Source organism: Sus scrofa, chromosome 3 (genome assembly GCF_000003025.6).
Source record: "Sus scrofa isolate TJ Tabasco breed Duroc chromosome 3, Sscrofa11.1, whole genome shotgun sequence".
NCBI lineage: Eukaryota > Metazoa > Chordata > Mammalia > Artiodactyla > Suidae > Sus > Sus scrofa.
This window is the reverse complement of record NC_010445.4, coordinates 11,759,836-11,773,305: the sequence shown is the minus strand read 5'-3', so window position 1 is coordinate 11,773,305 and position 13,470 is coordinate 11,759,836. Positions and strand designations below refer to the sequence as shown.

The following is a 13,470-nucleotide window of genomic DNA, read 5'->3' as shown; positions in this document are numbered from 1 at the left end:
GCACAAAAGAGAGGTCTCAGAGATTGTTGAGGAAATCTTACACATATCTAAGTTGTATGGAAACAAAACTTTATATATAGCATACTTTATAGAATAGCATGCTAAAGAATATACATAAATTTACTAAGTATATAAATTCATGTCTAGTAATCATGACTAAGACAAGTTAAAATATTTAAGTGCTATCTAAAAGATGTATAGGGCTTGCGTTTCAGCTGTGGCTACGGTGAGTTAAGGACCAACACTGTCTCTGTGAGGATGCAGGTTCAATCCCTGGCCTCACTCAGTGGGCTAATATTTGGTGTTGCTACAAGATGCAGCATATGTTGCAGATATGGGTCAGATCTGGTGCTGCTGGACCTGTGGCGTAGGCCTCAGCTGCAGCTCTGATTCAACCCCTGGCCTGAGAACTTCTATTGGCCACAGGCATGGCTGGTAGATTAAAAATCATTTTTTAAATAAATATTTAGGAGATCGTGCTGTGTCACAATGGGATCGTCTTGGGAGCACTGGGACATAGTTTATATCCGTGGCCCAGCACAGTGGGTTAAGGATGGGGTGATGCCACAGCTTCGGCTTATGCTGCAACTACGACTAGGATCTGATCCCTGGCCTAGGAACTCAATATGCCACAGAGCAGCCAAAAAGGAAAAAAAATAATAAAAAACAAATACAAAACGTCAAAAATTTTTTTAATTTAAGAATAAATAAATAAAATTGTACAGAGCTAAAATATGGATCACAAACACAATCTGCCACTAATCGTTTACTCAGTCCCTTCAGAAGGCTGCATCGCCCACGGGGGTTTGGTTATACACTAGAGGCTGGTAGTTACACAAAGCAAGAAAAACTAAAATGACTAACACTGACACTGTTTCAAGTCTACTAATTACAATTCATAAGCGAAGACACCGTGTCTTTTGCTCTGGTACTCCCGAACCATGCAAAAGCAATGTCTGTGGAGTTACTTCAACCTGCCTGGGTTTTCCTCAGGTTAAGGTTAGAGATACCGCCTCCTACTCCAAGAAGGCTGTAACTCAGTAACATAAACAGTTTAAAATAAGGAGTTCCCGTCATGGCTCAGTGGTTACTGAACCAGACTGGCATCCATGATGATGCAGGTTCGACCCCTGGCCTCGCTCAGTGGGTTAAGGATCTGACGTTGCTGTGGCTGTGGTGAAGGCGGTAGCTGTAGCTCCAATTCGACCCCTAGCTTGGGAACCTCCATATGCTGCAGGTGCAGCCCTTAAACAAACAAACAACAGACAAAAAGTTTAGACTTAAGAGGACTGTACTGAATTGAGAACCTACCGAAGTTGAACTCCCTCACTTTGCGTTTTCCAGCATTGGCAGGTTCTGTGACTGGCGGCTGGGGCGGTTCATTGCTCTTTGGTCTCTTGGTAGGTGGAGAATAATCATCATCTTGAAAAAGAAAACTATCATCACTGGAGGAACAGTCTAAGTGAGTGACAGCCACCGCCTGTAAAACTCTCAACGTTCCAAAGACATGGGGGGATTTAAACACGGTAGGATCAGCCGCTGCTATTTCCATACTGCCATTTCAGCACGTTTCTCCCCATTACATGTCTAGGTTTCCTATTCTTTTGGGAGGTACTCAAGTAAATAATCCTCATTTTCCTTCGTCTCCTTTTTTCCATTTTTCAGTTTGAATTAATTTGAATTAAGTCATTATCAATTTCCCCTTCACCACACTCTCAGAGAGCTGTCTAGAATTATAGCGGATTTTAAATTTTTCAAAAAAAAGGCTTTAATGGAGACAGCTACCAACAACTGTACAAATATGTAAGAGGGAGAAATTACAGCTTGAATGGAAAAATATTTAAGCTTATACAAAATTCAAGCATACACGAAGGAGGCTGAACAACTAGATGTCAAACACTTTTAACAAACAGAACTAAAATAAGATCACAGTATTTGTGAAACGGGTTATTTGTTGATTTCATTCAAAACAAAAACTACATATGTACAATGTGAGCAATCGGATGTTTAAGCACAGAATGTAGACTACCCAAGACATCTGTAGTAAGAGCTCATGCTAACATCTTTGTGGCGATGCCTATGACTCAACTCTGCTCACACTTCAACACATCTAGTGCTAGAATTAAGGACACAGGATCAAATAAGAAAAGCTATTCCTGCCGTCTTCCATCCCCGAAAATATCAGATGGTACACTGCTAAGATTTTTGCTCAAACACTGCCTGTACATTATCAAAAAAGACCATTTTAAGAAATCTGTACTTAAATGTGGGATCAAGAAAACAATCACTGAGTGAAGGGCAAAAGTGGGAACAAAAAGATACCATTCAAATGTAAGTAATTATCCTTTTTCAGTCGAATTCTCATTCTTATTTTATAGCTAAAGAGGATCAGAGACTGTTAATGTGACTTAATCACACCACACCCTAGATAGTACAGCTGTCTAGGTTATGGGTAAAAGTTTTTTCAGTTAAACTAACAGGTTAACTCTCAAAAAATAACAAAAGGAGTATCTGCCATGGTGCAACAGGTTAAGAATCTGACTGCAAACAGCTCAGGCCACTGCAAAGGTGGGGGTTCAAGCCCCAGCCCAGCACAGTGGTGTAAAGTATCTGGTGTTGCTTACACCTGTAGCTCAGGTTTCAATTCCTGGCCCAGGAGCTTCCATGTGACATGGATGTGGCCATTTAAGAAGGAAGGAAGGAAGGAAGAAAGAAAGAAACCCAAATTCAGCCTAATACACAATTTTGCTTTGGACAGCATGGGTTTTAAATATACTTTGTACGTTAACTGAGGGAAAAACTGAAGCCTAAAATGCTTAAATCTCACTCTCATCACACATCAGAGAACACAGTCATTGCTGCTCTTGTTCACTGACTGTGTTCTTCCTCTCCAGATTGTGCGGGCAGGTGGAAGGTTGGTTTCAGGACCACTGTGGGTACCAACCCCACGGATGCTCAAGTCACTTACATAAACAGGCATGTTATTCACATATAACCTTTGAATATCTTCCCTTATACTTTAAGTTATCTCTAGGCTACAATGTAAATGCACACAGTTGCTCGGCCTTTGGGAAGATCAACTTTTGCTTTCTGTTTTGGTTGCACCCAGAGCATGTGGAAGTTCCCAGGCCAGGGATCAAACCAGTGCCAACGGCAGTAATAACACAGGATCATTAACCGGCTAGGCTAGCAGGGAACTCCAAGTTTTGCTTTTGAGAATTTTCTAAAATTTCTGCTCAAATATTTTCAACCCACAGTTGGTTAAATCAGCAGAGGCTCAAATGCAGTATCAACAAATATTCTGGTAACCTGAAAGCATTTACTGACTAGGCTAACCAATAGAAGAAAGGTATCGACGTCACCAATACCAGATTAGAACCCACTTTATGTGCTGGCAAATATAAAAACGATACTTTAGGGGATGCAATTTCAGGAAAAAGTTATATAAACAACTTAGGACACTACAGAAAACAATTTAAAAATAGCAAATTGCTAGTAAAATAAAACTTGACTATGTCATTGGGGCTCATAATTATTAAATTACTACAAGGATTATAAATGGTCAAAAGATTCTACAATAGGTTACTAGAGAATTAGATTCAAACTAACAAGATACATTTTGAAAACATTAGGTTTCACTAATGTTTAGCTTTCAATTACGAAAACAGACTGAAAAAAGTCTGTCTTTTATAATCTGCAAAAGGATTTTTAGAAGAGTATTTTTATGCTAGTTTTGCAAAGGGTAAAATGAAATATACTCATTTCATCTATGAATATTATTAAAGCATTTTATTTTATTTTCGTCTTTTTAGGGCCACACCCATGGCATATGGAGGTTCCCAGGCTAGGAGTTGAACTGGAGCTATAGTCGCTGGCCTACACCACAGCCACAGCAATGCGAGACCTGAGTCCTGTCTGCGACATGGCAGTGCCAGATCCTTAACTCTGTAAGCAAGGCCAGGGACTGAACTCACATCCTCATGGATATTAGTTGGGTTCCTTTTTCCTCTGAGCCACAATGGGAACGCCCAGTATTAGTGTTTCTTTAGAAACACTGAGCTGTGACCTTTAAAAGAAAAGTATTTGGGGAGTTCCCACTGTGGTGCAGTGGGTTAAGGATCCAGCTGTTGCCACAGCCATGGCTGGGATTTGATTCCTGGCCTGGGAAGTTCTGTGTGCAACAGTACGGCAATAAATTAAAAAAAAGAAAAGAAAAGGTATTTTCCTGTTAGGCTAATGTCACCTAAGTATTTCTGTAAAGATTATCATTTAATCTCATTGTCATATAATCTCATTGTATTATATAAAATGAAAACTGAAAGAGTATAAAATAATAAAGAAAATAGAGCTTTAGGATGGTAATGAAAAAGCAGTGCTCTCCTGGATTAACCTCAATTAGAATCAGAATGGTTTGAAATTGAGGCCAAAGACAAAGAGCAAGACAGCTTTTCTTTAGTGTCCAAGACCTCATTTCTTCAATGAAATTAACTTACGTTAAAACAAAGGCATTTAATAGTATAAACATTACATAAAAGTAACCTCATCAACCATAAGTAGAAAGGAGAAAATCTAGAAGAGTGTTGGGGTTTTTTTTGTCTTTTTAGGGCTGCACCTGCGGCATATGGAGATTCCCAGGCTAGGGGTCAAATAGGAGCTACAGCTGCCGGCCCACACGACAGCCGCAGCAATGCTGGATCCGAGCCACCTCCTGTGACCTACACCACAGCTCAGGGCAACGAGGGATCCTTAACCCACTCATCGAGGCCAGGGATCGAACCCGAAATCTCATGGATCCTAGTCAGATTCGTCTCTGCTGCGCCACAACGGGAACTCCTAGAAAAGTGTTTTTTAACAAGACAATAATTTAACAAAGATGATAAAATATTAAGAAGTGGTATCACATTTCTCTCCAGGGACAAATAATGAAGTTCAATGTGAACAAAATGAACTTAATTATTTATGGAAACACCACAATATTCTAGTAAAAAACTAACTTGTTTCATATATTATGACCTAATCTTAAGTGTCTCAATTCATACGAAACACAAAATTAAGAATAGCTACGAACTTAACCATACCTTCTATTTTTTTCCTCCACTCTTTGTGGCAAAAACTGATTTTGAAAGAATATGAGAAAATGTTACTCCTGCCCTCAAAATCCCTTTCATAGATGATGAGTTATTTCTCTGTGGCAGAAACCCATCTGCCTCTCATCGGTCCAGGTAGATGGTGTTTCAACCACTTTCATGTAAAAAGACAGGTATCTCTAGATGCTTCAAATCGAAGCCCAAACTAAAAATATTTACATCATCAAAACTAAAAGCTTAGAGGGAATTCCCTGGTACTGTAGTGGTTAGGACTCAAAGCTTTCACCACTGCGGCCCAGGTTCAATCGCTGGTCTGGACATGAAGTGGACAAAAAAGAAAAACAGACAAAGAAGAAGAAAAAAGAAAAAGATCTAAAACCTTATAAAATGAATTTCAAGATACTTTAATGTGCAAAAACTGCTACTCAGTCAGGAATATGTCATCGCTATGTCTCAGGACTAAAAACAAGACTCTCACACACTGAAAAAAGGCAGCAAAGACCCTAACTCAAAACTCCTATTGAGAAAATTGTTTTCCTTTTTTCAATGTACTTACAAATATGCCTATAGATAATACAGACCTCAGAGCTAAACTGTGTTACTGAATCCATGTAATTTTTGATGAATGCATAAACAAGTATATAAAAACTTTTTTGATATTCTTCAAAATAATCAAATTGGTAATGCTTTATCAAATAATCCAACATCTATTCAAAGTAGAAGAAAAGAAACAAATTAAAACAAACCAGGCAATGTTTCCTTTGAAATTACTCAGAGCCATTAATCACCGTACACATTTCAAATTAATGGATGGCACTTTTCACTCATGGATCTGGTCCTAACTCCTCCAAAAGTCTAATTCTGTTTTTTTTTTTTTTTTTGTCTTTTCAGGGCCGCATCCATAGCATATGGAGGTTCCCAGGCTAGGGGTCGAATTGGAGCTGTAGCCACTGGCCTACACCACAGCCACAGCAATGCGGGATCCAGATCTGAGCTGCATCTATGACCTATACCACAGTTCACAGCAACGATGGATCCTTAACCCACTGAGCGAGGCCAGGGATCGAACCTACATCCTCATGGATGCTAGTCGGATTCGTTTCTGCTGAGCCACAATGGGAACTCCCAAAAGTCTAATTTTTACAAGATAATTGGATGCTCAACAAACGATGTTTGTTAGCCTCTACAGAATTAAAAACACAAAATATTCGAATGATAACTTAATTGCAGAAACTCTAGGAACACTCCAGTAACATGTAAAAGATAAGCATAAACAACTGTCTTATAAGCATAAGACAAACAGCGAAGCCTATTGTTCTATCTTCAGAAACACCCAGACTTCAATCGCTCCTTATCCGTACTACCGCCATATAGTTCTAAAGCACCGCCCTCCCTGCGCCAGCTAAGTGCAATAGCTTTGCTTCTACTATGGCCTGTTCTCAGTCTTTAGAGCAGCTCTGTTTCTTCAAAAAGGAGGACAGAACTTGAAGTTTCCACCGCAGAGCAAGGGGATCAGGGGCTTCTCTGCAGCACCAGGACGCAGGTTTGACCCCTGGCCCAGCACAGTCAAATAAAAGATCCAGTGTTGCCACAGCTGCAACTGTGGCTCAGATCTGATCCCTGGCCCCAGGCCCAGAAATTCCATATGCCTCAGGGTGGCCAAAAAAGAAGAAGAAAAGACAGAATTTATCACTGCTTTATATAAAACCCTTCAATGGACTTGCCTATCGTGTTCACTCCTAAATCCTTAGTACCCAGTACCGTCCCCAGCACATACAAGGTTCTTTTAAAAAGAACTATTATAAAAGAATAGTTTTTTTTTTCCTTCCTTTTTTGGCTGCCTGGCAGCTTTCGGAGTTCCTGGTCCAGGGATCAGATCCGAGCCGCAGTGGTGACCTAGCAGCAATGCCAGATCCTTACTGACTGTGCCTGGCCAGGGAGCGAACCCATTGTGCCACAGCGGGAACTCCTGAATAGCAGTTCTTAATCATGCCTTGCAGCCAAATTTATGAATGGCCTTAGCATAAAAAAAGATACCATCAGAGGATGAAATCCAACTACTGGAGCTCTAAAGCAGTATTATCTGAAGTGTAATCCACATGCTGTATGTGGTACTGTGAGTCAAATTCGGGCAGAATTGCAGTCCTGTGTGTAAACATTTATGTATATTTTTAATTTTATTTAGGAAAGAAAATTTAAGAGTTCAAAAAAGTTTTACCTGAGATGTAAAATTAACCTTCTTAATCTATTTAAAATGAAATGAAAGATGAAATAAGTTAAGAAATGATAGGGAAACAATGCCTTAAATGTGAACTGCACTACAAGGAGGCCTTTTTTTAAAGGAAAACACTTTCCATTATTGACACACCCATGACAGCGAGACAACCAACAATTCTGAGGTAAGATTTTCTCTGCACTTATCAAAGGTATGCATATGACAAAAACATGACAACGATCCGACTTTACCCCAAAATGTAGTCACGAGGTTTAGGAAGTTAAGGCACGCACAGGAATATCACTCTAAGGCGCACCTCCCAGACCCAGTCACAAAAGTTACACACGTGCACCACCGACTCCAATCAAGAACAAGCGGATCATCACAGATGCAGAGCACACCTCGGCTCAACAGACCGTTTCCTGCACTCACCTAATAAATTAGACCCTTTATAACCTCGCATAACTGCAAATAAGCGTATCAAGGTTAGGAGTTCCCATTGTGGCTCAGTGGTAATGAACCTGACTAGCATCCACGAGGACATGGCATTGAGCCCCGGCTCTCTCCAGTGCATTACGGATTTTGCATGGCCATGAACTGCGGTGTAGGTCTCAGACTCCACTCGGATCTGGCATTGCTATGGCTGTGGTGTAGGCTCCAGCTGCAGCTCCCAAGCAACCCCTAGCCTGGGCACTTCCATATGCCACAGGTGTGGCCCTAATATTAAAACAAACAAACAAACAAAAAAAAAAAACGACATCAGGGTTAAAGTATTATGGGAAGTCAGAAGTTCCCTAGTGATTAGAACTCAGTGCCTTCACTGTTGTGCCTCAGGTTCGATCCCTGACCTGGGAGGTGAAATCGCACATCAAGCTCCTATACTCTGTGGTCAAAAAAAAAAAAAGTATTATTGTGGAAAATCTTACAAACTTTCTTGATGACCAAGTTCTTTTCTTTTCTCTTTCATAAAATTTTGGGATATGCAGAAAGATACAACAGGAGAAACGACAAGTCACCCCCTGCTAAAGTAAGCAGGATTATCTTATTTCCTTCCAAGCACAAGAATTTTCCTAAACAAAACTACCGTAGTTCTCTAGATAGGCTTTTCTTTTTAAAGGTGCCTTGTTCATGAAAGGCAGTCTTTTGTCAGATCTCACATTTAAAAAAAAAAAAAAAATTGGAGTTCCTGCTGTGGTGCAGCAGAAACGAATCTCACTAGTATCCATGAGGATGCAGGTTTGATTCTTGGCCTCGCTCAATACGTTAAGGATCCAGTGTTGCTGTGAGCTGTGGTGTAGGCCAGCAACCGTAGCTCCGATTTGACCACTAGCCTGGGAACCTCCATATGCCATGGGTGTGGCCCTAAAAAGCAAAAACAAAAAACAAAAAACAAAACTCCACATCATTTCAATTCCTATTCCTACCATTTTGCAATTTTTCCAGAAAAACAAACAAACAAACAATATACTTATCAAAAAGAAGTGTATGTGAATTCTCATTTGACCTTTCTTGTTAGTATCAGATTTACACATTTTGCCTTCCTTAACCTAAGGATAAAAAATAAGTAGCAACTTAATTAGAGTTGGTATATAGTTTATTCATGAACACATATCCCATGGAAAATGCTACCCTGAAAAGTAATTACTTTTCACAGACCTGGTATTTCATTGGTCTTCTGAACATAAAAGAAGCAGACTAAGGAGCCAAATCTTACTTGTTGACAAACTTGGATGATAAATCCGACTTTTGGTACTATGCCTTAGTTTAAAAGAAATGGGATTTATCACTCTCTCCCAAGAGTGAAAGCTGGAAACGACTGACATGTTTCAGGCTTATAAGCAATTTATTTCATTATTATGTTGACATGTCTTTAAAGATCTCATGCTATTAAAAGCACAGTATTTATTTTCTAAATAATTCTAGTAGAGCCTTTATCTGCCTTAAGATTGGATAAATCAAGGTAGTTATTAGTCCTATTTAAAAGTTTTGTGCTAATAGTTTTAATCATCATCTATTTTTCTTATCTCTAAGACGAAGGACAAAGTTTATAACCTAAATGTTAATTAACAATAATTACAGATTAATTAGGATCAATTACAAATGAGTGTATATAATATATTTATAAATTTCCATCTCACAGTTAATGAATTTTATAATTTAAAAACAGATTCAATTATTAAATGCTAGGCTAGAAACAACTCAAAGTTGTTTTTAGGTTAGTAGAATTATGTTAATGATAAAACAGGTATATTAAATAAACTAGCACATACAAAATATGAGGAAATTTCTGGTATTGGGTGAAAACTTCCAGTCAACTTACAATTTAGAAGCAATGAAGACAAACATTTTGAGTAGTTTAAAAGTAGCCAAACACCATAAATAACCAAGCAGACACCAGTAGGAAATAGGTAACAATGACTTAAAAAAAATGCAAAAAAAAAGAGGACAGAGATAGCAAACCAAGAAAGGTTATGCAGCAGTTAAAAAAATAATAATGAAGTACCAAGATTTGAAGTTACAAGGAAAAAAATGAGAAATGTGATATATGTGTATTTGAACTGTTTGTTAAAACACTGTATGCTGCAAACATCTATGTATGTTTGCAAAACTAAATATATATGTGTGGGTATATAAACATCAAATTACTTTTAAGGGTATACATTTACCACTAAATATAGGGACTTTGGAGCAGGGAGTTGTAGAAATAAAAACTTTTATTTTTCCCTTAGAAAAGAATTACTTTGAAAGGAAAAAATGTATAGTGTGAGATAACTAAAAAGGAAAAAAACCCAATACATATTTAATAATGCTTAAGTATGAAGCATGATCCTGTTAGTAATAGTATTAGCTGAATCTTTAAATACTTCAGAACAAGCTGCTTCCTCGACATTCAAGTACTTACTACCTTTGACAGAAACAAAAACAAAACAGGCTTGAAGCAACTGTAACGATATGCGGAAATGAGCTGATTTCTGCAGCTGCTGCTTCCGAAGTTCTGAAGGACAAGCTATAGGCTGGCCTCGGAGGGCATTCTGGGGGGAGCTCACTTGAGAAAGTGACTGAACTATAGACACGTTCTCCTCCACGCTCCTGCAGGAGACACCAGAGAGTCAGGGCTGCACAGAGGTCTCTTCCGTCACAGCCCGGGAGCAGGCTGCAACGTGCAGCCTGGTCAGAGCCTCCGTTTAACGCTCTCCTCCCAAGGCTGGCGCACCGCCCCCCTCGGGGCGCCCTCTCTCGTCTAAGCCCCCAGCACCGGGCCACTGGGCCTGCGGGTGGGAGGCGGGCTGCTGTGGTCACACACACACATATATGCTGCCGTCTTTTCTCACAAGTTTCCTTAAAAATGAATGAAATGCATACTTCGCAATGGGAATGTGACAAGTAGTTTTATGACCAGAAGTAAACTTTTGGAATCAAGGCTTTTAGATGACTAACCTTCAATAGTCACCTCAACTTCGGGGTCCTCACTTGTTTCTGAAGGGACATGTTGAGTAGAATCTTGAAAAAAATAAAATTCTAAAATGACATTCATTATAAAGCACTTTCTATTATGTTCCAACATTTTACTGACTTGATATTCCAAAAGCAGCCTACTATAAAACTTTACTGGCATTTTAATTCGTCTCATACTTATTAAATTAAAATGTGACCCCTTCAATTATAAATAGGGATGAGAGAAAACAAAAAGGAGAGAAACCCTGGAAAACTATCAGACAATACCAAGTTACCTGCATGAATGGACTCAAAATGCTTGTACTTTTAGAGAAATAAGATTATAATGAAGCCGTTCTTATTTTCCTTCCGTAACTAGAAGATGCTAGGAGAAAAACAAAGGCTTTCTTTTTTCATTCTTCTTTTAAACTATTTCTCTTCTTCTTTCATAAATGCTAGAAGTGGTTTATATCGTTAAATGAAACCACGGTCAATTTTTTGCAGTGGGGACTTTCATACCAAGAAAGTGACTATAACAAATGGACACAGGACTATCCCCTAACTTTATATGTAATATACTTTACAAAATTAAATATTTAATATTTGTGTTACTACACAAAACAAAGGTACATCAGAATGTTAGTGCTGGAAGCTCAGCTAGAGAGTCTCTTCATCAACTCTCTTCATTTTGCAAAGGTTGAAAGATTAATTGATTTGCCAAAGATTATATTTATTTGTTAGTACAGAAATAAAGACCAGAACCCAAGTTCAATTCGACTCTACCAACAATAAAATTTCCTCAAAAACAAAGCAGTTCAAAGCCTGATATCTAATTCACACTGCCTGATGAACCCCTGGTACCATTTGTCTTGTAAATACTGCCTGTCCAAAACAGAGGCTTTTGTTACAGAGGAAATATCTAATTACCTCCACACAGTAAAATAAAAGGAAAAAAGTTAATCTACACAATCACCTATTTTTTAAAAATCTCAAAAAGAAATGCAAAATATTATTTAAAATGAGCATTTCAATTTTTCTGAAAGAACTGCATTCCAATTAGAATACCCTAATTCTAAAACTGAATTTGGAAAAATCAGCCAAGATTCCAGGGACCTTCAGAACTTCTTCCACTTGAAGAGGATAAAAGATTAAATTACTCATCTAAAAAAATAAAATAAAATAAGCAAACATAAGGAATAAAAAGGTGCAGCATAGACGCCCTTTTTATTCTTAGAAAAAAAAATAAACAGCATGACCAGTTTACATGAGAAATAATAAATAATTCTAAAACAAGATTTGGTGACTTTACCAGTTATTTTCCTTGGGAGAAACCTACAAAAATTCTTTTGGACTATCTAAAAGATGTAGAAATAGGAAGCCATTCTGCGTAGTTAGGAATTTAACTCAAGGTTCCAATAACTAAAAAAGCTGTACCACAGAGGTGAATACTCGTTCATTCCTACAACCAAAGGAGGATGGCTGGCTGGAAGAGAAAGCAGTCCTCGGGGTGGCTGTGGGTATAAAAATGAGCAGGCATCCTTCCTTCATTAATCTTATGTAGGATCTATTACCCTACCTCAAAAAATGGTGGCATTGAACAGTATTTTTAAAATTAAATACGAACATAGCCAGTAATAATTTTAAGTATCAAAACGATCCTTTCTTAAAAAAGATTTTAAATATGGCTCAAGATGACCAAGAAAAAATGGGCAGCATTTTGCATCAGGACGAGTTTTACTTACCACTTCAGTTTTCATCCCCATGTGCCTTATTATTCAGTACAATGAAAGAGGTATATTACATCTTAGGACTAAAACAAAAAAAACCTTGTGTCTAATAAGGCATACCGAAACAATCGTTTTCTATTTCCAAATACGGTGTTTTAAGGATAACATTCTCGAAAGTACAGAACATAATATAAATAGAGCCAAGTAGAAATCCCTGTAAATATTTCTAACCTTCTGCTGGTACTTCCATTTCTGTTCCTTCATTGCCCTCTGAAGAATGATGGCTTCCTAAAAAGAAAATAAACCATATATAATAACCAATAAAGACTTAAATGGAAAGAAAAGAAACTAGGTATCAATGCAAATAATGACATGAATACAAACTGATTCTTTAACTTCTAAGCAGTTAATTCAATGTCACTTAATTCAGAAAAAAACATGTACTACTTCTTTATGGAAGCTCAAAAATTATTTTAACATGTAAATATACAGAGTAAACCTAAGCAGATTTGGGGATTTAATATCAGTTACTGTAACTACGCAATATAATTACTGATGTTGAGAAATAGAACAATACATTTCAAAGTGCCATGCTCATCTGTCAATGACGCACACACAAAAACACACATCAGAGTAAATTCTTTCTTTGCCCACAGACTCTATCAAGTCTAGATAAACAAGTTCTGGTTTGGCTGTGAAATGTTTCCTGCTTTCCATTTTTACTATGGTGGAAGCTATGGAAACTCAACCCCCATTATTTAATCAAAAGTTGTACTTAAAGGAAACTTGTAAGTTAAAACTTAAGATACTACCTTTAGTCTCAAAAGCATTTTAATTCAGGTAATATAATCTGCCTGCTTCTAAAAACTGGAACATAAAGCAATGTATCAGGTTAGGCAGTCACAAGGTAAAACAGGCTCAACCTACTAGAGCAGAAGCTTTACTTGTAAACAGGAAAGACGTAATCTAAAACCCTAGAGAGCCAATTAAGTAAGTGCCCAAACTG

General features: G+C 38.0%; 1 protein-coding gene across 7 annotated transcripts in view; it reads right to left on the bottom strand.

Moving 5' to 3' along the window:
- The window catches only part of GTF2I (general transcription factor IIi), a 154,499-nt gene that overhangs the window by 38,121 nt on the left and 102,908 nt on the right, over window positions 1-13,470 (bottom strand). For 4 of the 7 annotated variants that reach the window (XM_021086344.1, XM_005661994.3, XM_005661992.3 and 1 more), the window contains 2 exons: window positions 12,696-12,752; window positions 1,312-1,422 (listed from right to left, as the gene is read on the bottom strand). In XM_021086344.1, the coding sequence (XP_020942003.1) occupies window positions 1,312-1,422; window positions 12,696-12,752 (168 nt within the window). Of the gene's footprint in view, window positions 1-1,311; window positions 1,423-10,740; window positions 10,804-12,695; window positions 12,753-13,470 lie in introns of all 7 variants that reach the window. The other 3 variants (XM_005661991.3, XM_005661989.3, XM_005661990.3) reach the window with 1 other exon arrangement.